This window comes from Onychomys torridus, chromosome 6 (assembly GCF_903995425.1).
Source record: "Onychomys torridus chromosome 6, mOncTor1.1, whole genome shotgun sequence".
Lineage (NCBI taxonomy): Eukaryota > Metazoa > Chordata > Mammalia > Rodentia > Cricetidae > Onychomys > Onychomys torridus.
In genome coordinates, this window is record NC_050448.1 from 120,626,608 (window position 1) to 120,653,836 (window position 27,229).

Below are 27,229 nucleotides of genomic sequence, written 5' to 3' on the forward strand. Positions count from 1 at the left end.
AGTAAAAAGAGCAATATGACTCTGTGTTTTAAGAATGAGAGATCCTGATTTTATCTATACTCTTGGTCTTTCTCCTTTGTCATGAAATTTTTCTAGAAACAGGAAAAATAAAGCCAAAGATAGTTATATATGATAAGTATGATGTGTTTCTTTCCTATCATAGATGCACCCTAAACTTCCTGTATTTTTATGGCATGTCTTGTTTAGGAAGTATGGGAATAATTACATTAGGGAATAATGTAAATTACTAAAGTGTATTGACATAGTCATCAATCACGTGAGTGCTGGAGAGATGACTCCAGGATGAAGAACACTTGTTGCTCTTGCAAAGGACCCAGGTTTTGTACCCAGCACCCATATGGAGGTTCACAACCATGTGTAAGTCTAGTTCCAGGGACTCTTGATACCTTCTGTGTCCTTGGTGGGCACCAGGTGCACACTTTTGGTGTGCATACATAATGTAGGCAAGCACCTATAAACATGAAATAAACATAAATAAGTATTTTTAAGAGAAGAAAGACCATGCACAATGTATTTAAAAGAAATAGTTGTCCTATGTTCAATAAAAAGGGAGGAGTCTTTCCAGGAAAAGAACTCTGCAGAAGTCTTTTATTTTTTGTTAATTTTCTGCCACTTGACTTAAACCTCAAACTGCGATTACAAACATGTGTCAGTTATGGTCCTACTGATTGTGGAGTTTTGAGTGTATGTGTTTGTACATAGATACAAACATTCTTCAGTAAGCCTTCCTGAGACACTCAATTTGGTGAGCTGCTTTCAAGAATAGCATAACATCAGCTAATCCACATCCTCTGCTGGTCCTGCAGAAAGTTGGAGTGTCTGATAAATATTCCTGCTCTTCAGTAAACAGAGGAATACTGTATCTATTGCTCCAATGGCTTGTGTTGCTACTTTGGCTATGGAATTAAGAATGCTGAAACCAGCTGTTACTGTGTCTTGTATTACAGTCCCGATAAGCTTACAGAGGAAGCCCACTATTTGTGAGACTGTGTTGTGTAATACAGGGAAATAGCTCTTGCCTTGACTCACTCTGGTATGCCCTATGTTTATCTGTTTAGGGGAAGTAAGTTTGGTAAGAAAAGATGCATGACTCTAGACCATTCTTATAGATCACCTCAACTCAGCCCTGAACATCTACATTCCATCCACTAAATCAAGATTTTATATACACATTTGTTACATTAACCGTTCTGTTCTCTAGGCAGTGTTTAGTCAGCTAAGAAACATTTATTGAGCTTGTATATTGGGCAGTTTTTCCTGTGTTACTGTTTGTAATATATTAAACAGTAACTAGAAAACAAGATTAAGACATTGTCTTCTCTGTACTAGGAATTTATAATCTTCTAGAAACGTGTCTTCCACATGGGAAAAGTTAAAAGCATAATTACTAGGCAGCATATAAGTGAGTAACTAGGAGTTTTTGAGGAGGACATACTCAGTGTGGCCATGTTTCCTAGAGATACAAGTTAAATTGGGATTTGAGTTGAATGGGTTGGATTTAGCCAAGTTGAAACAGAGAGCTTCTATACAATAGTTTCAGTAAGAATACAGCATGGATGACAGAAAGAAATGTGACTTGCTTTAAAAAAGGATAGAAAACAGATTGTGACAGATACTAAATAAAAAAAGTATAAAATTGAGGCATATAAAACCCAAAAAGCCTGTAGAAAAGAGTGTGTGTGTGTGTGTGTGTGTGTGTGTGTGTGTGTGCGCAAGCATGTGGGTATGTGCAAAACTCACAGTGTAGACTCTATTTTCTTAACAGCTTAATCAATGTATAGTATTATAATACTTAAAGTGTATGTTTGTTGTGGTAAGGCAGATCTCCAAAATTTTCTCATCTTGCTTGATTAAAGCATCCATTTTAAAGCAGCTCTTCATTTTGTCAGTCCCAGGCAAGGCCAATTTACAACAGACTTCTATGGTTTTGTGTACTCTATATACCTCATATAAGTTGAATCCCATAGTATTTGCTGTTCTGTGACTGGCTTGTTCCAGTAGCATAATGTCTTCAAGGTTCATCCATCTTGAAGCATGTGACAAGAGTTCCTTCTTTTTAAAGCTAAAAAATGCATTATTTGTATTTTTTTGGTTGTGAGCCTAACCTTTAACGGCTGAGCCATCTCTCCAGCCCGCATTATTTGTATATAACACCTTTTCTTTACTCAATGGACACTAGAGTAAACAGACTCTTGGCTTTTGTAACTAACATGTCATCAAATAGAGACACACAGATCTCTGAGAGCCTGTTTATGATTCTTTTATATCCAAAGGTCATTTGCCAACATTTTAGTGGGTTATTTGGGCCTTTGCATTTGAGCTATAGGAGTCCCTTATACATTTTTGATTTTAACACAATATCAGATGTGTGGTTGCAAACGTTTCCTTCATTCTGCAGGATGCCTTTTCAGCACATTGACCATTATCTTCTTGATAAACAAGCTTTCTGTATGAGATCATCTCACTTCCTTATTTCTTCTTTGGTTGCTTGTGCTTTTGTGTCATATCCAAGACATCATTGTCATCAGCAGTACTTTGGCATTTTCTCTTACTTTCTTCTATACAAACTATGGCTTGAGACCTCATATTTAAGTCCACAATCCATTTCAGCTTGCTGTAGTGAGGAATCAGATGAGGGCTCAGTTTCATCCTGAAATAACCAGTTTCCCCAACACTATTAAAGAGACTACCCTTTTTTCATTGTATAGAGTATGTGCAAAGAAGCCTTCAGCAGGTTTCTTTCTGGGTTTTCTATTCTGTTGTCCTAAATCTTCCATGTTCTTATGGTAGTTTGATCAGTTTGGTGATTTCAGCATCATTTTGCAATGTTTTAAGGTCAGGAAGTGTGTTGACTCCAGCTTCATTTTTCTTTCCAAGACTTTGTACTATGGAGATCCCTGTGGTTCTGTGTGAGTTTTAGGGTTTTTTGTTTTTTTTTTTTTTTACTGTTCCTACAAAAGGCAAGTGTAGTTTCACAGGCCTCCTTCTCCCTCCTGAGCATTTTAACAATATTAAGTCTTCCAACCCAGAAACACCTGATGTCTTGTGCTTTATCTGGGCATCTTTATCGGCTCTTCTACTTACTCCACAGTTTCCCTGGAGTCAGACATTGGGAGTGGGGAGGGCTGTCCTCTGCTCACTGCTAAACCAATCACTGTCTGTAGGGATGTTGAATAAGACTAAATTCAGTTGCTGCTGCACATTGGCCATTATATTCAAGGTTAGAAACATCTATCCTCAAACTACTTCAAGGTCAAGAGTGGAAACAAATGTTTCCTTGGGGGAAATTAAAGTGATTTTTGTCATAAATGTATTAATATTTTGGACCAACATAAAATAGCATACCCTCATTTCCATTCCCTAACTCATCTTCTCCTTTTCAAAACAGAAGTCCATTAAAAATTGTGTAACTAGCCTAAGTGTGATAGTTTCTTGATTGATAACATTCATATCACAAACTTGCAAGAATATACACTGAAGATAACCAACCATTTTCCATTTCTTATTTACATTAAAGCATAGCCTGGAAAGAGCAAAGTCTACAGAAAGATCTCATATAGTTTGTCACTGATGAATTCCAAAACTAAAAATGCAAGTCACCAGAGCATATTCGCTCTTCGACTCCATGTAGTTATTTACTACAATTAAAATTAGATTTAAAAAACCCTTTGAATTGTTATAGAAACATTATAAGAAATTATGCAAAAATGGAATTCTTAGAAAGGTTTTACATAAAGCTTTTCTGACACATTGCACATTTCCAACAAAACAGCTAAATGTAGCTGAAGTTTTCCTGTGTCCCACCTGGCCTACAGTCAGGACAAATCTCTCTCACCCACCAGTCCTGCAGCTGCTTGGACCCAAGTAAACACACAGAGACTTGTATTATTTATGAACTGTATGGCCATTAACTCAAGCTTATTACTGACTAGCTCTTACACTTAAATTAACCTGTAATTCTTATTTATATTTAGCCACTTGGCTTGGTACCTTTTCTCAGTTCTGCCTTCACATCTTGCTTCCTGGCTGGTGACTGCTAACTCAGCCTTCCTCTTCCCAGAATACTCCTAGTTGCTTGCACTGCCTATACTTCCTGCCTGGTTACTGGCCAATCAGTGTTTTATTAAATCAGTGTACAAGAGCATTATCCCACAGCAGCTAAAAAAGAATGTCATGGACAATAGATGTTGTATGGTGTTAGGTGAGCTTGAAGATCAATTTGTATGGTTATTTTGAACAAGTTTTCATTCAGAGAACAATTGTGTTTTAACATATTTTATTATTAACAAAAGGATTTAATAGTCTTAAAAGTTGTGGTAATGAAGTTCATTTCTTCTGAAAATTGCCCTTTTCATATTAGCATGTATAAAGGAGTTGAAGGACCCTTTATAGAAATAACAAATGTCACATTCTACTAGACTCTTAACAGACTTCTGGGATACTTTATGTAGTGTGTACATTTATTGTCAGAATAACAATTAGGCCAAACTGCTTTAAATTCAAGAAACAACTTTGTCTGAAAAGGTGTCTGAAAGCTGAAAAATAAGAAATTGAACAAGTTATTTGAACCTTAACATGTTGCTTAAAAGCAAATGTACTGCATTCCTCAGTTGTCTAGATGCTTTGATTTTTTTGCTCAGCATCCATCGCATCTCATTTTTATAACTCTTAATGGGAAGTGAATGGTACCAAATAGTGTCCCCACATTTGTGGTAATGTTGGCTGATTTTTTTAAAAAAAACTTCATAGATGTATAATTTTCATCTTCTTTATTTGCATTGATTTTATAGGGACATCTTGGAAGCAGAGGGCCCCCCGGGCCTCCAGGACTCAAAGGAACTCAGGTAAGGAGGACACCAACGTCTCGTCAGCACATTTTTAGTTAGAATTTCTCTTTTTTATTTTTGTGACATTTCAGTTTTTGCTTAATGAAAAGAATTTCCTTAGTGTGAACAATTTTTGCTGTAAAGGATTTCAAGTTGTTTATGTTGGCACTTATGGGACGGAATTTGGAAACATTGTACAGAGTTCTGAACTCATTAGGTGATTTATTTCAGTGATCTCCAATGGAATGCTGAAGAATCTGAACCCAGAATGAAACATATATGTACCAGAATTCATATTTGCTACTTGTGACTATTTTATATTTGTGACTTAATAAATTATATTTAATTGACTTATGAATTGAGCAAAATGTCTGTTTATGAAATATATAAGGCATGTAGTAACATAAACTAATAATACCAACTATTCATCTAAAGGTGAAAAAGAGCAATGTACTTCATGAGTGTATTTGGAAATAGAGCATACTTGCTTTTTTTTTCTTGTTAGAAAGTAATGCTGAGAAGTTGCTTATCTTTGGCTATGTTTATCTCCCATCTCTTTCTACCATTCAGTTTTGACCCTTACAAGAATGCACCAGATATTTACATTCTATGGCATTATAGCTAACTTGACTCTAAGACGTGGTTGTTAATTAGTTGAGAATACAGTGTTTAACAGTAAGCACCATTTGGGTGGGGTCTGAGGAGCTTTGTAAGCTCCTGTGGGGTAGGATCCAATGTGTTTTTGTGTGTCTAGAGTCTCAGACAAAACTAAAATTTAAAAACTTATGGTATGGTGGCACCACCTATAATCCTATCACTTTCCAAGCTGAGGCAGGAGGATCATAAGTTTGAGGCTAGCATGGGTTATAGAAGAGACTCAATCTTAAAAGAAGGAGCAGGAGGAGGAGGAAGGGAGGGGGAGGGGATGGGTGAATAAATGAAATATCAAATGGGCCTAGAGCATGTTCTGAATAAGTGATTGTTAAATATGCCATAAATATATGTGTTGATTTTCATCTGCCAAAAACAGAGTTGCATTTCTGTGTAGCCAACAAATAAAAGACTCTCTTTAATGATCTTGGTGATTCTTTTCCTTTACTCTCCTCCACTCCAAATTTCCTATATATACCATGTGTCATCCACAAATTTAAAAAGTAGTCCAATGGTACATGTCCATTTTGAGGTGAGCTAATCACCAAAATATTGAAACATGGGAGGCTTGGATTCTAAAATAAGAGAGTTGTGGCATGATTTTTGTTGCATTCCTTAACGTGCTTCAGATTCAGAATAAATACAAAGGATGACAATTTCTATATTTAAACACTATTTTAGGCCGTGAATTGTTCCAATTTATTTTTAAGGGAGAAGAAGGACCAGTTGGACCCTTTGGAGAACTAGGACCAAGGGCAAGTATCCCAAGAGTGGTTCCCTAAAGCTTGGTGAGGTGGTGCATGCCAGTGACTCCAGTACTTAGGGAGGAGGCAAGAAGGCCCTAAGTGCAAGGCCTGCCTGGCGAGCCTCAGGTATACAGTAAGACCTGGTCTCGATGCGAGGATTTGGGAAGAGAAAAAGGAAAGGAGAAATGTTGGAATTATATTATTATCTCAAAAATTTTTAAGGTTAAAATTTTTAATTATAAAATTAAACTGTATAATTTTGGGTGAAGAGAAACTACTTTTTGTTTCATGTTTGCTGAAGAAAAATATAATATATACACTCTCAAAGATTAACTAAATAATTAAAATAATTTTACGTTACTAAATTAAATTTCTGTTATTAAAATAACAGAGGGCAAAAGTTAGGACCATTATGATCCTAAAATCCCCCAAAATAAAGTAAGCTGCTAACTAGATGTTTCCTGAGATGAATTTTCCCAGAGCTAAGGGCTGACCCCAGGTCCCTGAATTTACTAAGCAAATTCTACCACCCAGCTAAATCCTTGACCCATTGATTATATTATTAATTATCACTTTACCTTGTGGTTTTATGGTATCAGGAATCATGAAAATTATTTTTAATGGTTCTCAGTAATATAATTTTAAAAACACTTATGGAAAACTGACTTATCAATGTGTCAGTATAGAAATTATAGAAAACTAGTGGGTAGTTTTCCCTAATTGTAATCAAATAGTGCCATCTTGTGATATACAAACTATTGTTTTCTAAGTTTTGGAAATAAATTCAAATATTTTTGTATACATGACCAAAGCTTGCATTTTAAATAATTAGGATGTATATGCTATATTTAAGAGGCATTGAACTCATGTGACATATTTCTAAGTATTTTTTTATTTGAGAATGTCACAAATTCTTACATATTCTTAAGTTTTGCTTTGTATTTAAGGAGATAGAAATTATTTACGTGTGCCTTTATCTCACAGACACACCTATTGGTTCCATACCACTGAAAAGGAAACATTGTTTTTTTGTAAGAAAGAGAACATAACAGCAAAATTATTTGAGCCTAGCAAAACTGATCTCATTTAAAATTCACTTCCCTGGAAAACAACAGAACCATACTCTATAATATTCTGTATTATTTCACTTCGGTTGGTTGAGGGTCAATTTGGGAAGTAGGATGGCTGTAAGTATATCATATGAATCAGCCCAATATTGAAAACTCCGCAAGATACTATATGAAAATAAGGTTTCCATATTACATTTTCAGTGGTACTCCCACATACACACACACAAAAAAAAAGTGTGCTGGAGCTTAAAGGGGGCCATAAATCATAATGCCTCCACCATGGTCCAGAATGGCTTGGTTTCAAGGATTCTAAATGTATTGGCTACAATGGTACTTGATTACAGTGTAGATTTATTATGATATTATATACTGTCCTGTGGTGTTTAAATTAGTTGTACATTGAGAATGAAAAAGAATGTTTTCTTTATGGCACTTTCCAATCAGTTTTAATAAAAAACGGATTGCTGAAAAATTGTCAATATCAGAAAATAAAATTATTTCACTCTGAGCTAAATTCCTGATCCTATATTCAGGTGAAAGGCTGAATCAGGTCCAAGAGCAGGAATAGGGTCAGGTTCAAGTCCAGATAGACCTAGAAGGGTGGAAAGGTCACATTGGCTGTGTCAGCATCAGAGAACAGAGCCAAGGAGAAGTTCAAGGGATAGTTAGGAGTCCTCTGCTTGTGAGCCCTTCACACACACACACACACACACACACACACACACACACACACATACACACACACACGCACACACACACACACATATACACACACACACATACACACACACACACACACACATACACACACACACACACACACACACACACACACATATACACACACACATACACACACACACACACACACACACACACACACACACACACACACCAGTGCTGAGACGGCAGATTGGAGTGAGGCTGTTTCATTTCAGTGCCAAATGTACTGTTTCACAGGGTCCAGGTAAGGGAGTTACACCCTTTTCTTGGTCTGGCATGCTCTTATTTCCAATTACAAACTCTCATTTCCTAGCCAGGATCTTGTCTCTTTTTCTCCTTCCTAATGAACATTCTCCCAACCCAAGGGTGCCAATATCTACTCCAGTGTTTCCCATTGCTCCTTATCTTCATCATGACTACACACACACACACCATTAGGCTTCCAACATTATCCTTTGGGTACATTCTGAATTCTACTCTCTTGCCCACTTAGTCTTTTGTTTCTGAACTATGATTTCATAACTTTCTCTCTATAAATGTTTACTTCCATGCCATCTTCATTCTTAGCCCTCTCTTCCCCCTCCCCTCCAATGGAGTAGTCTCTCAGTTCTCCACCATTGTCTGCATCCACTCAGTTGCTGATCCATCCATTTTCACTCTGCCTTTTGTCGTGTTTTGTGGGTGAATAGTCCATTGATCTTACTAGTCAGAATTTTCAGGTTTTGCTTTCCATTTCACCGTGTCCTTTTGGTGATTCAGAACACACATTCACCAGTTCTCCCCTCTAACTCTCTACTTGTGATACCTTAATCATTTTTTGTCTAGGGGACCATTCTTACCAGCACACAGACCTTAAAAATAAAAGTAGAGCATACGTGGGCTGCCGTCTCTCCCAGGCACTGCTCCATTCCTCTTGTCCCAGGAAAACTCTCTTATATGTCCTTTCGCTGGTTCTTCTCTGTCCACCTGTGTACGCTCTTGTGTCTCCAGCGCCTCCATCCCGATGGCAGGTGGATAGTTGCTTCTGTTACTGAATCCCACAGTCATTCCCCAGCTCTCTACATCTCATAGTAGTCAATACTCACATCCCTGAGACTTTAAAAAATCAGCTCTCTCCTAGAAAACTTTTTATTTATTTACATGACTTTCTTCCTAGATTGTTGGCATCAAAGTCCCTGTTATCTTAATTTTATTTCCTATTATCTTAATTTTCAAATTTTCAGAAAATCCTAAGGCTTTTCTTTTCCAGCGGTCCTCACTGCTTCCTAGACAGGTCCACGTGTCTTAGCAACTGAAATATCATCACTAATGACTTCCAAAACAATATCTTTGGATCAGAACGTTCTATTCTGATCTCTGTACATAGGTGTCCAATAGCCATATTAACTAAGACATTCAAAACTCAGCTTCTAATTTGCCTTCCAGCCTATTTCAGGGTCCTTCTCATTTCAATTATTCAGTTACTCAAGTTGAAAATATTTAGTTGTCAATGCAAAAACACGACCATCATCTCAAAAGAAGAAGAGTTTATTTTGAAGCCCAAAGTGAGTGACCACACCCAGGAACACAGATCCAGAATACCTTAAATTCCATGTTCTGATACAGTAACAGTTCCATGAAGTTCATATCGCAGCAGAACAAACTAAATTTTTAAATCACAGCACGTGGCAATTACATCTGTGGAAACATTGATTAGATAGGTACATTCCAGAAAAGCCTGAACTGCAGCTATGAGCCTCAGGTATTATGTGACCGCATTCTCGGCCCTTGGGTTGGTGGAAGCTAGCTAGCTCTCTGTACATTCCAAAAGTCTTACCAGATAGTCACAGAGATGTTAGATCACATACAGAGGAAGGCAATAAATGGCTAATTAAAGGGACTGAAAACTGACCCAGGGTATTTTGGCTCTAAACCTGCCACATTCCAGACCCTCCACTATTGGTGAAATTATTAAGGCCACTCCACATAGTTAAAAGGGAGGTTTATTTTGTGGGGTAACTTACAAATGAAGGGGTAGGTTGCAGGGTCTGGCAAAGGTATAGCGCAAATGAAGGGGTAGGTTGCAGGGTCTGGCAAAGGTATAGCGCAGTCCAGCGGTGTTCTCTGGAAAACTCTGCTCCGTCTACCTCCAACGTCCAGGGTCCCGGAACCAAGAGAGACCTCTCCTCTCGATCCTGGGTCTTCCGCTTCCTTCCTCAGCCCCGCCTTGTGGGCGTGACCATTACCAAAGCCTCAATGGGGGTTGGAACTTCCAGGGCAAGGCTGGGATGGCTACCCACTACACTCCACTATCACTGACACGCTAATCAGTTAATCGTCTGGACAGAAGGTCTAGCTGCAGGTGGGTGGTTATGTTTTGTTTTGTTTCGAGACAGGGTTTCTCTCTGTAGCTTTGCGCCTTTCCTGGAACTCTCTTTGAAGACCAGGCTGGCCTCGAACTCACAAAGATCCGCCTGCCTCTGCCTCCCAAGTGCTGGGATTAAAGGGGTGCACCACCACCGCCTGGCAGGTGGGTGTTTTTCCAGGAGCTTTATTTCACAACGTTCATGCTGAATCTTCTCCTTCTTTTCTCCCTTTGTGAATCATAAGCAGTACCTGAAGTTCTGCCGTCATTATCCCCGAGTCTTACCATTTCTCTCAGCTGTCTCTGCTGCAACCCTGATCCATGCCACAGCGTCCCCCACTGGATTGTTGTAGTAGACTCCCACTTATAGTCTAGCCTTCTGTCCTTGCATCAAGGAGATCCTAAAAACATGGATTATACTTCATTTCTTCTCAAAGCTCACTTAAGACTTCCTGCCTCTCTCTGAAGAAAAACCAAACAGCCTAGTATAATTTATAAGGTCTTATATGATCCAGCTTCCCATTCCCCCATTCTCTTCTTGACTTCATCCTCTGACTCAGTTTCTCCTCCTGCATCTCCACTCCAGCCATATTGACTCCTCATGGTTGTACTAGTCTTCTATGTAGTCTTCCTAAAGTACCTTTGCCTGTGCCTGCAGTGTTCCTGTAATGCCCATATCATTTGCTCCTTTTTAAAATCTGTACTCAAATGCCCCCTTCTCAGTGAGGTCTTCTTCCATAGAAACCCTACAAAAAATTTCAATAAAACTCCCACGAAAGTTGACATCTCCCTTTCCTGCTTAATTTATTGGCCTTCATATTTACCACTACCTAATATGTGTGTGCATATGCATGTATATATATGCATATGTATGCATGCATACATATATTATACATTTAAGTTTTTACCATCCTCACTGAAGTATAAGCTCTATGAGGGAGGTGTGTTGTGTTCTCTCCATCCTGACAATTGAGATCTGTGCATGACTCATTGGAGATGTTCAAGTATTTGTAGTCTAAATGGCTAATAAGTATGATAAGAGAGCATTGAATACTTTGAAGTTATCCATTTCATAGAACAGAATGCATTTCCAAAACCAGTGGTTCTCAACCTTCCTAATGCTGCAAATCTTTAATACAGTTCCTCATGTTGTGGTGGCCCCCCACCATAAAATTATTTTGTCTCTACTTCATAACTGTAATTTTGCTACTGTTAAGAATCATAATGTAAATATCTGATATGTGACCCCACAAACCACAAGTTGAGAACCACTGTCTTAAACCTTAGAGCACTTTTATAATTGATGAATATGTTTTTATGGTGGTTGTTTTTTCTTTTAGGGAAAACCAGGTCGAAAAGGGTATACGGGAGAACCAGGGCCAGAAGGCTTAAAGGTAAAGTACATGAAGTTTTTATCAATTTGAAAATATAAATTTTCAAAGGATAAAGTTGTGGCTTTTATCAATTAAAATTAATCAGTACAAATTAAATGAGCAAATTTCAACTTATGAGGTACCAGTAAGATTTTAAAAACTGTTCAAACAGCAAGTTATAAGCCATGTAGCTACATCTGCATTTGCATAGGTGTACAATTTAATGAAGAAATGTTAGAATACATTTTATAAACTTTTGCAAATGAGATACAAAGCAATAAATAAGTTTTATGCAACTTAATAAAAATGGTAGGATAATATTTTGGGATTAGATATGGGGCAATAAATATATATGTTAGTATCTCTTATTAAGCATTGGTTCTTCAGTAAACAGCTGACAGTAGGTCTGCCTGAGGCTGTCCTTACACAATCACTGAGTAGCCTGTGTCACTGGACGACCCTGAAAGGATGTGCCAGCATTCATTGTTTCTTGCTTCACTTCCATGTCTTAGATAATCCTTTACAACCACAGATACAAAACAACACAGAGATTTGATGAACGGAAGAGACCAGTTTATAGGGATTGTTGAATTTTCAATTTTAAAACTCATAAAAGAGACAGAGTATTATTCCCAAATTTCCCAAGTTAAGGCTTGTTTCATATATACCAAACACGTAATTTTTATGATATTAAATCCTAAGAAAAAGCTAGACATCAAGTCAACGAAGGAAGATGACCTAAAGCATTTTTAATGAATCAACATGTACACAGATAAAACATACTAGGAAGATGTGTGCCTGGCTTTCTCAAATTATATATATAAAAAAAAACTCCAGAAAACTGATTTAAATCCAGGAAGTTTAAGCATCCTGAGTTTAGTCTCTCTCCTGCCGAATAGCACTGAGAAATCCACACTGAGCCTCAGTGTAGGCGAGCTGGCCAGCAGCTTAACCTCAGTCATCGGTAAAAGGCTGCCCTCCCTAGAATCGCACCAGGCAAGTCTTTGTTACCCAGGGTGCCTGAGGACATCCTTCCGTGACTGTCCCTCCGGAGCTGCCAGTGCCTCCTGTGACCTGTGCACCAAGTAGCTAAGCTCAGTGAAACACTTGGGAGTTGGTGAAGGGTCACCGCCTTCCACTCAAGCCTAGTCTTTGTCTTCGTCTGTCTGTCTGTCTGTCTCTGTTTCTGTCTTCTATGTCTATCTCTCTGTGTCTCTGTCTCTCTTCCCACCTCCCTCCCCTCCCTCTCCCTCCCTTCCTTCCCTCCTTCCCTCCCTGCTTTTCTGCACCTCCCTTCCTCCACCGCCTGTAGGTCTCTCTTCTCCCCTCCCTCATCACTCCCCTTATTCTCTTCTCTCACCCTGCATCTGTCCCTGCTTCCCTCCCTCTGTTTCTCCCTTCTCTCCCTCTCCCCTCCCCTTCGCTCTTCCCTCTAAGCCAAGGCTCTTCTTCCCCTTACCTTCTGACTCTGAATGTCAAAACAAGATGGGGGCCACTTTCACTCTTGGATGTCAATCAAACCTTCTGTGAGAGACAAAGGCACATTTCCTTTGGTGGGAAAAGACAATTTTGGGGAGAGGAAAGAGGCAGATTAAAAGAATCGTTATTCAAAGATTATTCTGCCATCGATTTTCTTAAAAAGTTGTCAGATGGGTTCTTTATCACTAACTAGGCACTGCATCCTACAATGTCCCGCTGTTCCCGCTCCTCTAAATGTGTACCGCTGGAACGGTCACGCCCACTGTATGTGTTATCTCAAAATCAGTCTTCTACTTCCATCAGCCCTTCCCTGCTCTTACATGAGTCCCCGCACTGAAGTGGCCCTTCCTCGTCCCTCTCAACACCCCCTGCTTACAGGGACAGCTCCAGTGAGTTTTCCACCTCACCTGTAGCCGACTGGGGGGCAGCACACCCAAACCAGACACTAAAACCCCTGCACTAAAATTAACGGAGAGAAATAAAAACCATAACAGGATTTTCTTAACTTAGAAATTGGTGCCAAATAACTCAGATTAGGCCAAATTTATTACCGAAGAGTGGAGAAAAACCCTGGGTCCTCAGAGCTCATGGACTCCAGGATTGTGCCTCAGAAGCCATGAACAAATATGCCTTCCAGTGGCCAGTTCTGCTGACTGGTGCTCACAGATCCTTGCTCTGAAGACGTCTTTAGGATTACCTGTGTTGGAAACACAGCATCCTCTGGGGCAAGGGCTTTAATTATAGTCTTAGCATCTTTCACAGTACCTTTTACTTGCTTTAAAAATATTTTTACATTTATGATTTCTGTATGTGGGTGTGCACACATGCCACAGTGATCAGTGAAGTCAGCGGACGACATTAAGGGTTTGGCTCTTTCCTCCCACTCTGTGGGTCCTGAGCATTGACATCAGGGCTTTAGGTCTTTTGGCTTGGCAGTAGGTGCTTTTAAAAGTTTTAATGTGTACAGGTGTTTGCCTACATGTATCTGTGTGCACTCCACATGTGCAGTGCCTGTGGAGGCCAGAAGAGGGCACTGGATCCCACTGAACTGGATTTACAGATGGTTGTGAGCTACCTGGGTGCTGGAACTAACCTGCGTCCTGGGCAAGAGCTGCCTCTCCAGCCTTAAATATGTCTTTAAAATGACTCACAGTAATGAATAGGGGAATGTAACTTCAATATGTAGATAATTATTGTTGGAATAAAAAAGGGAAAAAGGCCAGATTTCACAAAAATACTGTAAATAAGCTTGAATAACTGAAATCGACTGTTTTTTTTCCTGTTACAACTATATAATTATGTAAAATGGAAACAGATGACCTGTTGTGACTATTGTTATTGAAAAATTGTCATTTTTGCAATGTTATATTCCTGATCAACAGGGAGAAGTAGGAGACCACGGAGATATTGGGAAAATTGGTGAAACCGTAAGCTTGCTTTATACTATTATTTTTATTTTTTTCCAACCTCTGTGTTTCTGGGAATTATGTTAACCATGATCTAACCATAATCATGTTAGCAAGAATTGGAATAAATTTAGACTCATATGTGATGATTCTATTGACAAATTAAAAAAAAACTACAATGCAAAGAGATGTGAAGAAAAAAGAATGAGTATTTTCAGTGAACGTGGGCCATTTTTACGACCTCAGGGACATTTTTCTTTGTAGTATTTGACATTCTGTTTCAGTTTCATTGATTTCAGTCTAAAATTGACCTTTTCAAAAGAGTAACATAAACAAGGCATGGTGAGAAATGCTTGAAATGTCAGTGCTCTGTGATTAGAGGCTAAGGGAGGAGGTTCCTGAATTCAAGACCAACCTGGTCTACACAACAAACACCATCTCAGTGAATAAACAACAACAAAAAGCTGATTAGATGAAAAAATAGTACGTGTTGATAATCTGACTTAAGATTTGAAGGGTAGGAATCAAGCAGAGGATGATATATAGAGTATATAATTATTTTTATCAAAATGCAGTTTGTTCAGGTTTGTTACTGTTGTAGCAGAAAGCTCCATTTAATCCCCCCCCTTTTTTTTATTATATTTGTGTTTTAATTTTACACATCAGCCATGGGTTCCCCTGTCCTCCCCCCTCCCGTCCCCATCCCCACTTTCCTCCCATCCCCTCCCCTCCATTCCCATCTCCTCCAGGGCCAAGACTCCCCTGGGGATTCATTTAAACCTGGATTCAGTACAGGCAGGTCCAGTCCCCTCCTTCCAGGCTGAGCAAACTGTCCCTGTGTAAGCCCAAGGTTCCAAACAGCCAGCTCATGCACTAAGGACAGGTCCAGGTCCCACAGCCTGGGTGCCTCCCAAACAGTTCAAGCTATTCAGTTGTCTTACTTATCCAGAGGGCCTGATCCAGCTGGGGGCCCCACAGCCTTTGGTTCACAATTCATGTGCTTCCGTTCCTCTGGCCTTTTGTCCCTGTGCTTTTTCCAATCCTGGGCTCAACAATTCACGCTCTTGCAGTCCCTCCTCCTTCTCGACAACTGGACACACGGAGCCCCACCTGGGGCCTGGCTGAGGATCTCTGCATCCACTTCCGTCAGTCACTGGATGAGAGTTCCAGCCCGACAGTCAGGGTGTCTTGCCATTTAATTTTTTAAGATGCTTTTTTATTTTTGTGTGCTTTTGAGTGCAGTTCCCACAATGGCCAGAAGAGGGCCAGAGGAGCAAGTTACAGGCAGTTGTGAACTGCCACACCAGGGCTGGAGCTGTGGAGCTGAATTTGGGTCTTCTGCAAGAGCGTCATACATTGCTGAGCCACCTCGTATGCCTTGCATATAATATTTATATTGTGTCTACTAACAATATTTTAATTTGGATCTATTTCAACAATGAGGAAAACCACTGAAAATAATTTCTATGAGGTTGGGAAGATGTTTCAGTCAGAAAGTGCTTTCTGCTGCAGACACTGGATCTCCAGGACTCATCTGCAGTCTGGGGGATAGGCGTTAAAAAACAAATCCTACAGCTTGCTTGCCAGTCAGTCTAGCTGGAGCAGTGAGCTGTACAATCAGGGAGAGACTCTGCCTCAAAAAATAAGGTGAGGAACAGTAGAAGAGGACACCTAATATCAACCTCTGGTCTCCACACACATACAACACACATAGTACACATGATCATGTGTACACATATGCATACACACACACACACACACACACACATGTACTGCATACACACAAATACACAAAAAGATTTTTTTTAACAAACCTACATAAAGTAATGAGTTTACAAGGATGAAAATATTTACAGTATTCAAGGTCAATTGTCGCAAAGCAAAGCATGTGAGTGAAATAGTTTGTCTCAGTGAGCAAATCCCCCCTTAGCCTATTTTAAAATTTAAGAAGAAGTAGATTGTTCTACACAGTTATTTTATAAGCTTAATTTGTTTACAATTATTAGTCCAGGTGTTTTGATAAGAAAAAATACTCTGAAAGTCTTAGTTTTACCATTAATATTAGTAAAAATAGACAAGGGAAGTTAAGTCACAGGAATCATTACTACTTCCAGGTAATCCTCAGTCACCAAAAGGTAAGTTTTTTATCTATGTGTTTGCCAAGAAAAGACCCTTCAGTGTAGTATATAGATCAGCTTATGCAAAATGTCTAATATGATTGAAGCTTTTTTTGTTTCTATGGTTAGTCAAAGAAATGAATTATAGCATTTGACACAAGGAAGGACTGTAGTTAGTCCTTGGTGTACAACTGGCTTTAGATTCCTAAGCTATTTATTATTTGTCAGGAATGTTCTGAGATATATGCTGTCAAAGAATAATTCCAGTTCTAGGAATCCCTGACTTTCTTCTAAGAAGTTTAATAACCCTGCTTTTCCTCTCCTCTGCCAACTTGGCAGCTTTTCCCTCTTCCAATCTCAGTACATCCTTCTGAAGCTGAGCGAACAGAACCAGTCTATTGATTCATGTAGTTATGTGTATGTGTGTTTCAGTGTGGGAGTATTTTCACATGACTGCAAATGTTTACAGAAGCCAGAGGGGTGTCAGATCCCCTAGAGTTGAAGTTACAGGTGGTTATGAGCTACCTAACATGGGTGTTTGGAACCCAAGTGCTTTTTTAACCACTGAGCATTTAGGGCCAATGACTTCAATGGCCATTGCTATGAGTGGAATAGTAACTTCTATGGAATTCTTTTTTCTATTGATGATACTCAAAGACTTGTAGTCATATTCTTAAAACAGATACCTTTGGGAAAACATCAAAAGTGACCTCTATAATCTTTCAGTGATCTATTACCTTAAATACAAGATGTAAGAATATTTTCCAAAAGGTGTTGTTGATTGCATTAATTTTCAGTTATCACATTTCTTCCCACTTGATGAAATTCATGATTGCCTTATAGTCTGGTCACCCTGACACTTCTTAAAGTGTAGCTCAGCTTACTGAGTTTTGCTTCACACATTTCTTAACTTACCAATGTAGAGAGATTTCATGTGCAGCCTAACTACTCTCTGCTCTCCCCCTTGCTGTGCAAGGGTAAGTGACAAGTGAAAAGACAAATATTCCACCCTTCATTATAAAATCTTCAGAATCACAGATGCCTTGATGAGTGAGCCCTGGATGGCTTCTAAGCAGTTCATTCAAAGCCAAAAAGGGATGAAAACTGAGGGAGAAACAGAAACCAAAAAAAAAAAAAATCTGTTTATTAAAGATATATTTTCTAATCTTAAGGTGACTATCCTAAGTTTTTCTATTGCCATGAGATGTGTCCAATTCATATGATCTGTAAGCTGTGGTTTGAAATGTCAGGATCCAAGATTTCAATCTCCAGATTCCAGGCTTTTTTCTTTTCATACAGTGACCATCAGTGTGTCACATCCTTGACGTACATCCTTGGGTGCTAATGGTTAGGAAGATCTGAGCTAATATTTAGCAAAATTTAAAAGGAAGAGCAAACCAAAGTTTTACCTTGTAATATCCTAAGACAACCTGGAAACTCACTTTTAAAATATCATCAAAAAGTATTAGTTTCCATAAAGTATGGAAACATGTTTGTAATGGAAACAGAAAGTATTTGGAAGGAACTGGAAGTGTTTGCAGAAGTGTTCAGCACAAACCCTCACTTGACAGAATTTCTAGGGCTGTTCTTGGGTAAAATTACCATGGAATTAGTTTGATATAAATTCACTTCATTATGTTCCAGGCTTTTTCTTTCTTTCATGAAAGGGGAGATAGCTAGCTTCAAAACAGCCTACTAAATCATAAGATCTGTTTCCTCAAAGGAAGAGAGCCAGAAGCTGTGAGCATGGTTTAACCAAAGAGGAAAAGCTAATGTCATATCACATTTTACCAGCACATTATATTTGACCTCAGCACGTTCTGAGTCTTATTGTCATTTTCCTATAAAATGTCAGCCACCCTCTCTTGTTTCTAAGCTACACATGCCTAGGGTATAGCTGTTAATAATCTGTCAGCCTCCTGAGTGGTGTGAATGACAGGCTTCCTAAGTAATGAAAGATTATGCAGACTGGATACCCATGATGCATGCTAGCCTCCAATAGGTCTTTAACTGAGTATGTTACCAAATAATAATAATAATATTAATAATGATAATAAAGTACTCATTATAGAAAACTTGTGGGACACCAGGCACTCTAGCTATATTTTATTACTTAATATCCATAAATATCTTGGTAAATGTAATTAATCCTATTCTATACTTTAAAAAGTTGATATTTTTGATAATTTAAATAACTTGCTGTAGTCAGGTAGCATAGTAATGAAGTTAGGACTACAGGGCATAATCTCTAATGTTTCCAGATTGTCCTGGGGCCATTTAGGGGTGGGCTGCAGACTTCCATGTTCCTAGTAAACACCTGCTTTTGCTACTTGAGAATACAAATAGCACATCACATTTGAGAAGCAGGATTTCCAAAATCATAGCATATCACTCTTGGAATGTAGAAACAGCATTGTGGATCTGATTTAAAAAGCCATTACAGAGTCTAGTATTGTGTCTGTGAAGGTATAAAACACTAGAAGGGAAGCCTGATGTTGTGAGGAGCACCTGTCAACATAGCACTCAGGAGGTAGTAGCAGGAGGGTCTGGATTTCAAAGCTGTCCTCAGCTGGAATGGGCTAGAAAAGATCCTGTCTCCAAAAGAGACTAGAAGAGTAACTAAACAAGAAACATCAAGAGGCATATGTGAAGGACCTCACTGGAGTGTAGGCGGGGACTACACTGATCTGTAAACTGCTTTGGTAGGATATCACCATAATATTGATTCTTCTCATCAGAGAATGTACCCTCTGTTTTCATCTGTTTCCATCTTCATTTTCTTTCATTGATGTTTACAGCTTTCAGTGATGAGATCTTTCATATCATGTTAAGTTTACTCACAGACATTTAAATTTCCGTATCACTAATACAAAGGCTCCTTAAAATTATGAGTTTATTATTCTCCAGGGACTTGAAATAATTTTACCATTTGTAAAGATACACACCTCAGTACTTTTCTTCATCATGAACCTGTATGTCTGTGTTTTAGAAGAATAACACGTCTTTTAAAAATATGTTAATTTTTTTTTTGTGTGTGTGTGTGTGTGTGTGTATTTGCATACCAGTGGAGGCATTGGATCTCCCTGTAGTTATCAGCATCAAACAATGGGTTCTGGGAACTGAACTCAGGTTCTCTGTAAGAACAGTATGTACTCTTAACTGCTGGCCAAGCCATCTCCTCAGCCTCCAGAAATAGGAAGACTTTTACAGCCAAAGAAAGATGGGACTTCAGTCTTCACTCATTTATCTGTCATCAGAAAGTACTTACTGAACACTGCCTGAGTACTAGACATACAGTTAAACAAGACTTTGTCCCTGGGTAATTTCTGGTGTAGACAATGACAAAATAAGTATAGATATGATTTTATTGAAAATTCTGTTTTGTTGCATAAGATGCTCTAAGAATAAGAAGTAAAAGTTATTTTGGCATGGCTCATAAGGACATGTGTGTTCATAGAGAAATTTTGTCTTTGGTTGAAAACAAATTTCCATCCTCTTGGGTGTAGACATTATGGTATGGTTCACAGCTTTTAAGGAAATAGTATGTTAAGTTCTCATCTAGAAGGGGTCTAATACTGACATTTTGTTGGAATAGTGTTCTAACAGTCTTCTCTTTAAGCTGTGTTTGTATGCAACAAGTTTTCGTCCATTACTAGTATATTGTATCTTCTTTTATATACATATTTATATGTTAGTACAATGGTAAAGATTATTGTTTTTGTTAAAAAATATGTAAGATAGAGAATGTGTTGATTCTTTGAGTTTAAAAAATAGAAAGGTGGATGGAAATAATGGAAGGGTCTGTGATAAAGGGTTGTTTGGTGCCTCCTGCTGAAGTGACTATGTTGATAGAACATGATGGCCAAATGACAACCTGGAAATAGTGAAAAATATCCATGCTTCTCCTTTTAAAAAATAATTCGTGGCCTGTATAACTTGAAGGCTAAGATACTAACTGTTAAAGACTATGAATAGCATAGAACAGGGCTCAGCAAGCTTTTCTGTAGAAGGCCAGGTGCGGGCTCTGTCACACTCCCTGAGCTGTGGCACTGTAGTGTGAACCTAGCCACAGATGACAATGGATGGATGAGCCTGGCTCTGTTTCCAGTGAAACTTTGTTTATAAAAACAGACAGCTGGCAGGAATGGGCTGCAGGCGGTAGTGTATCTTTTCCTGCTCTAAAATGTTTCACGCTATCTAGGACGTACCAGCTTTTATTGCGTCTGCCTTATGTACACCCTGCTTCATTTGTCTTTTGCCAGTAACAAAAATAGCAATAAACACAAATGTGATTTCTCTGACTCTTAACTTCAAATCCAAAAACACATTCAAGTTAACCAGCAGGTGGTGTGGCTGCCATTCATTGATTTATTTTTGTGCTGATACCAAATATAATGAATTTATTTGCATTTATATATGGACCACACATGGAAGTCCAAAGGATGTCACAAAAAAATTATCATTTTCCCTCTAACAAACACTTGAGATTATTACCAGGAAATATTTCTAAGAACCATGAAATACTTCCTTTGAGTGTAATATTTCCCAATGAGTTGAGATATTTTGCATTTGGGTTCAGTTTTGCTTAAGAAATGCCTCTTCTTCTTTTTTTCACTGACATACGATCTTCACTTTTCAAGGGACCTTTTTAGCTATCTCTGCATTGTATCTTAAAGACATTATCCAACCTGTCTTAGTTAGGGTTTCTGTTTCTGTGAAGTAACACCATGACCACAGCAACTCTTATAAAGAAAACATTTAACTGGGGTTGGCTCACTTATAGTTCAAAAGTTTAGTCCATTATTATCATGGTAGCACATGGCAGCATAGAGGTAAAGAGGATCAGAGTTCTACATCTTGATCCAAAGGCAACAGGAAGTGAACTGAGGCACTAGGCATGGCTTGAGCATATATGAAATCTTGAAGCCTATCCCCACAGTGACACACTTCCTCCAACAAGGCCACACCTACTCCAAGGCCACACCTCCTGATAGTGCCACTCCCTATAAGATTATGGGGGCCAATTACATTTAAACTACCACACTACCACACCACTTAGGCTCTGAAGGTATCGCAGGACCAGTCAAGTCTGATTGCAAAAGTCCTTAGTATAGATATGAGAAAACTGAAGAAAGACTTGTCAATGCTGAGTGGAGAAAGAGAGTCTCTTAAGGACAACTTCATCCCTCTGCATCTTCTACTTTTCCATTCTTATTTTTCTGAAACTTAAGGCAAACAAGTAAGGGCACAGATTTGTTTGTATAAATACACTGTGAGGATTTCCATAGCTTCAGTATTTTAATTGAGAAACCAGTATCCGGTTTATAGGGTGCCTTCCTTCTACAAATATTTGTGATCATTTGCATATGCAAGGAAGAGATCAAACTAAATAGGACACTGAACCCACTTCAAAGACTTCATACAAGATCAGGATGCCAACTTAGGCATTCAGAGGAAAGGGATCTCAAGGCCACCACTGCCTGCTGTAGAGGTCATCAGTAAATCGGTTCTGGGTGATCCTGTGCATCCAGAATGCTGGAAAAAACTCCTCACTAGAAAAATTTTAAATTCTATTTCTTTTGAAAATGTGCATCTCTTTCTGAGGTGTTAAAAAAGATTTTTTAATGTTTCTTAAGTATCTGCATAATATTGCTCTTCTTTGTGGTTAAAATCGGATTTTAAAGGTGGATGGTATAAAAGAAAGGGTCTTGCTCTCGTGATTTTTCAGAGTAGGAAGGTAAAGTCAAAACTGGTTCAGTAGCTTTCTTTGGGATTTAAGCATTAATCTGGAACTCAAGTCTTTGCATTTGTAGGTGGCATGTTATCATTTCCCCCATTATTAGCCCGAGTGATTTGGGGTTGGTGGGAGTGAGGGGAATCCAGAGACATCAGATTCTTCTCATTCTAGTTTTGTCTTTGTATAGAACTCACAAAAAATCACATTTCCTAAAAGGATAGCCTGAAAAGACATCCAGAATTAATTTTCTTCTTCATATATGAAAAAAATGCTCTGTGCTTTATGTGTATGCCCCTCTGTGTGAATTAGCCTGCTAGTTATTAGTCTCAGGGAGACCCACAGCATAGATGTTATTGCAACACAAATGTTACTGCAGGAGAAATGCTTTTATTTCTCATCCAACTTACTTAAAAAAAATAGCTTAAGTTCAATAAAGATAGGCAGCTGTTCTGTCGATATTCACATTATCACCCTTGATTTATTGTCAAGAGACCCATCATCAGCCATGCTGCCAGGCAAATTCAGTGCAGCATGAGTGACCTTTCCTTTCTCATGTTTCCCATAACATGAGTGTGACTGACACATCTGCTCAGAGAACATTCCAGGCATAGCCTCCTGATCATTGCCAGAGCTGCCTGGAGTAAAGCTTCATTCTGAGCTTTTTTTTCTTTTTTTCTTTTTTTTTTTTTTTTTTTTTTTTCATGACTGCACATTTGATCCTAGAGAATAAAAATTAGATAGTCGATGTGGGGATGGCAGGGGCTGACATTTCTACTTGGATACTTGGAGGACTATTGGGTGACACTTTGTGGGGAACCTTGAATATCCATACGGCGAGAGCCTGGAGTAGAAACTCTATGACCCCAAATAGACCTGTCCAGTCCCTTGGGAACCTGTAAAATTATGAAATATCTGTGTATAGCCTAAATTTAACTGTACAAACAGTATGTATTCTTTAGTGTGATGCATAATATTATGCTTTCAAATATGTGTGTTGACTACACAAAACAATCTTTTACAATATTTTCATAAAATATTAATGAATTTAGGATTTCCACAAAATTATTTTTCTTTGTTGTTAAGCAGTGTTTACAGATAGTGTATCTTCAGTACTCAGAAACATCAAAACATCAAATGTTCATGAGTTTGAACACTTGGTCCTCAAGTACTTGGTGGTGTCTTGAAGGCTGTGCAGCCGCCTTTAGAAGGTGGGTTTCAGCTCATGGAAGTGGCTTACTGAGGATACCAGCACATCATGAATCTATTCAAACAAAGAAAGTTGTCTACTCCAAGTCATACTATCCACAGAATAATTTCTGAGTTTATAGAATTCATTTGAAAATATGAATGAACTATTGGTTATTTGGAAACCAATAATTAACAAATAATCAGACAGCTTTCAGGTATAAGCCTGAAAATTACCCTAAAATAAAAAGTCTGAGGGAAAACTGTTGAAAACAAAAACATAGACATTATTCCAGTTTACTTTTGCCAGTTTACTTTCTATGCATAATTAAATCTGCAGATTTTCTGTGTCTTTTCCTCTCTCCACCTGCATGCTCTCTAGGGTAATTCTGCTATATTCCACATCTTAATTATCACTTCTTCCTGATGGTCAGTGAATTTCTTGGCCCTAGACCCACATTTTCATCTGTACACTGAGTATTCTTCCCAGAATCCCTCACTGGTGTTTCATATTCATCATATTTTAAAAAGGAATTCTTGTGGCTGGAAAGATGACTCAGCAGCTAACAGCACTGGCTGTTCTTCCAGAGGACCAGGATTGATTCCCAGCATAGACATGATGGCATACAGCTGTCTATCACTCACAGTTCCAGGAAATCTGACACCCTCTTCTGGCCTCTGCAGGCACAGGGGATGTATATGGTACACAGATATACATTCAGGCAAAACACCCATACACATAAAAGTAAATAAATAAACAAACAAACAAATGAGGAATTCATGTGCTGGGGAGATCGAGTAATTGGTAAAATGCTTGTCCCACAAGCATATGGACATGTGTTTGAATCTCTAGCACTCATGTAGAAAAGGACGGGGTACAGCGATTGGATGTCTTTAGCTGTAGCTCTTGTTGACCAGCCAGTTTAGCCAATCAATGACCACCAGTGAGAGACCCTGTCTCAAGCAAAGGTGGAGCTGGAGAAAGGAAGACACCAAACTTCAACCTCTAGCCTCTATGTGCACATGGGCATAAGTATCTCCATATGTACATATACACAAAAAATAAAAGCAAAAGAAAATAGGAATTCTGCTTTGATACTCAGCCAGATGACATGTTCTTTCTTACCCATCCCCTTCCATTCTGTTTAAATCAACAACAGATTATGTGGCCATCTCCTTAGACTGTGGTGTGAAAGGTGCAGATTTGATGCAGAGAAATAGCTCCTGTGAGAACACACATCCCATTTAGTGCTTGAAGGGATTTGTTTTTCATGTGTGACTGAATTTTGCTTCTCCTGTCACCCAAAGTCCACACTAGATTAATAGACAAAGTTTCCATTTTAAAGGTAAGAAATGGCCAAGTAAGAGTGATTTTCTTCAATTCAGTAGAGTTTACAATGGTCAGGGTGTAGGTTTGAAAAGAAAATAAAAACACTAACACAAATATTAAAGCTAATAGATATCTAAGATGCAATAGAACAAAATTCTAGGGAATTTGCTTTGTTAACTGTATTTTGGAGTAAATTTCAAAAGGTCTAAGGGTTGCAATCCTTCATCCCATGTCATGGTTCTTTACATGTTGAAGATTTGAACTCCCATGAGGCATTCAGTCCACTCTCTAAGACATGGTGACTTTTGAAGATAATTGTTAAGTATAGGAACTTTCTATAAAAATGTTGTATAGCACTTCTTTCAACTAGGAAATATTCTGATGTTATAGTTCTCTTAGACTGAATCAGTAGGATGTGGTTACTAAAAAAAATAGACATAGAACATTTTAAAGTTTTTACTGACTTTGGGAGGAAAAATAGTATTTCTTGATTCTAAAAGTTGATTTATTCCACATTAGGCTTTTTGGCCTTCCAAATTCTGGCTTCAGTTAACAAAATCTTTAAATAGACCATTACATACCCCATTTTGCAAAAAGTAAAATGTTTTCAATTATTACATGAATCCTTAGCTCTTAAGCAGAGTGTGTTCTAGCTGAAGATGCTGCCATGCTCCTCACTGTGTGGTAGATGTAGAATCAGTGCTTACAAAAGAATTGAGGAGCATTCTTTGCCAATAGGCATATGTTGTTGGTAATTCCTAAAGGTGAAGAATATGGCTTCCACAACTGTTTTATAGTCTAGTAAATACACAGCAGAGTGGATTTAAGCTGTGTGAGCCATCTGGTCCATTTTATTCTAGATCTACTTACATCATGAAAAAGCAGCATGGAGTGTTGATAAGTAAGTAGGCATGGCCATGTTCCAGGGAAAATGTCAAAGACAGGCAAACATCATGTGTTCTCATTCCTGATTTTGCTGGAATTCCCTACCATTTTCTCTCTTGGAAGTTTCTGTTATCTGTATGACCTTTGTGTTCATTAATTCTAAATTGATTAGTATGGTACTTTTAATTATTGAAATTTTACACATCTCATATATAGAAATGTGTACATACTTTTGACAATTATTTAGAAGTTCCTAGAGAAGTATGCAACTTAAAAAAAAACTACAGAAAATTTTAATACAATATCAGAGCTAGCCAACAATAGAATTTAGTCATAATGACTGATTAAAAATATATTATAAAGCCTTTGCTGTTCTTCCCTCAGAGAAGAGGGCTCTAATTTCCTTCTTTAAGGGAGCTGGAGGATGGCCTTGAGGCAGGGGAGAGGGCATAGTGGGGAGGCGCACTTGCTGTGAAAGCAGAAGGATCTGAGTTCAAATCCCTGGCATCCAGGTGAAAATAAAAACCTGAGCATGGCAATGCATGCCTGTGACCTCAGCATTGGGGAGCAGAGACAGCAGTGTTGGGAGCTCACCAGCCAGCCAGCTAAGCCTCAGTAAGTGAACTTGTCTTGAAGAAATAAAACAGAGATGAACAGAAGTAGACCATTTCCTTGGCCTCTATGCATGTATGCACAATGACATGTAAGAGAGAATGAGAGAGAGAGAGAGAGAGAGAGAGAGAGAGAGAGAGAGAGAGAGAGAGAGAGAGAATAAGAATAAGAATGAATGTAGGGCGGACTTACACACTGTTAATGAATGTGATAATAGCTGACATGACAGTGTGTGGTTGGGTCATAAGACGTATAAATTCACTAGTCTCCTTCTGACCATAATTACATCAGAGTCCTGAGCCAGAGCTGCTGATGGAAGCCATAGCTATCCTATAATTTCTTATTTTAAGCCACTTCAGGGAGATTATGTGATGTGAAAACTAAGTCAAAAATATGAAAGCTGTAAAGATGGAGTGCATCCCTCATAAATATTTTCTCTCTTTCTGGAAGCCGAATCTTCACTTGGTCAGCCATCTCCTTTGCTGTGCAGAAGCATTTCATTTCATGAGTTTCCATTTGTCAGTGGCTCAATTATCTCCTGAACAACTAGGTCCTGTTCAGGTCTTTGTCTGTGCCTGTTCCCTCAAGTGTTTCCCCTACTTTTTCCTGTAACTGTTTCCAAGTTTCAGGTCTCAGATGGAGGCCTTCCTCTAATCCATTTGGCGATGAATTTTGTACAGAATGTGAGACAGGGATCTATTTTCACCATTCTGCTTGTGGACAT

The 27,229-nt window shown here is 38.5% G+C and overlaps 1 protein-coding gene across 4 annotated transcripts in view; it reads left to right on the plus strand.

The window, feature by feature from the left end:
- Col24a1 (collagen type XXIV alpha 1 chain) overlaps nucleotides 1–27,229 on the plus strand; it is a 259,667-nt gene that overhangs the window by 106,463 nt on the left and 125,975 nt on the right. For all 4 annotated transcript variants that reach the window (XM_036190194.1, XM_036190198.1, XM_036190196.1 and 1 more), the window contains 4 exons: nucleotides 4,812–4,865; nucleotides 6,209–6,253; nucleotides 11,722–11,775; nucleotides 14,616–14,660. In XM_036190194.1, coding sequence (XP_036046087.1) covers nucleotides 4,812–4,865; nucleotides 6,209–6,253; nucleotides 11,722–11,775; nucleotides 14,616–14,660 — 198 coding nt within the window. The remainder of the gene's footprint in view (nucleotides 1–4,811; nucleotides 4,866–6,208; nucleotides 6,254–11,721; nucleotides 11,776–14,615; nucleotides 14,661–27,229) is intronic.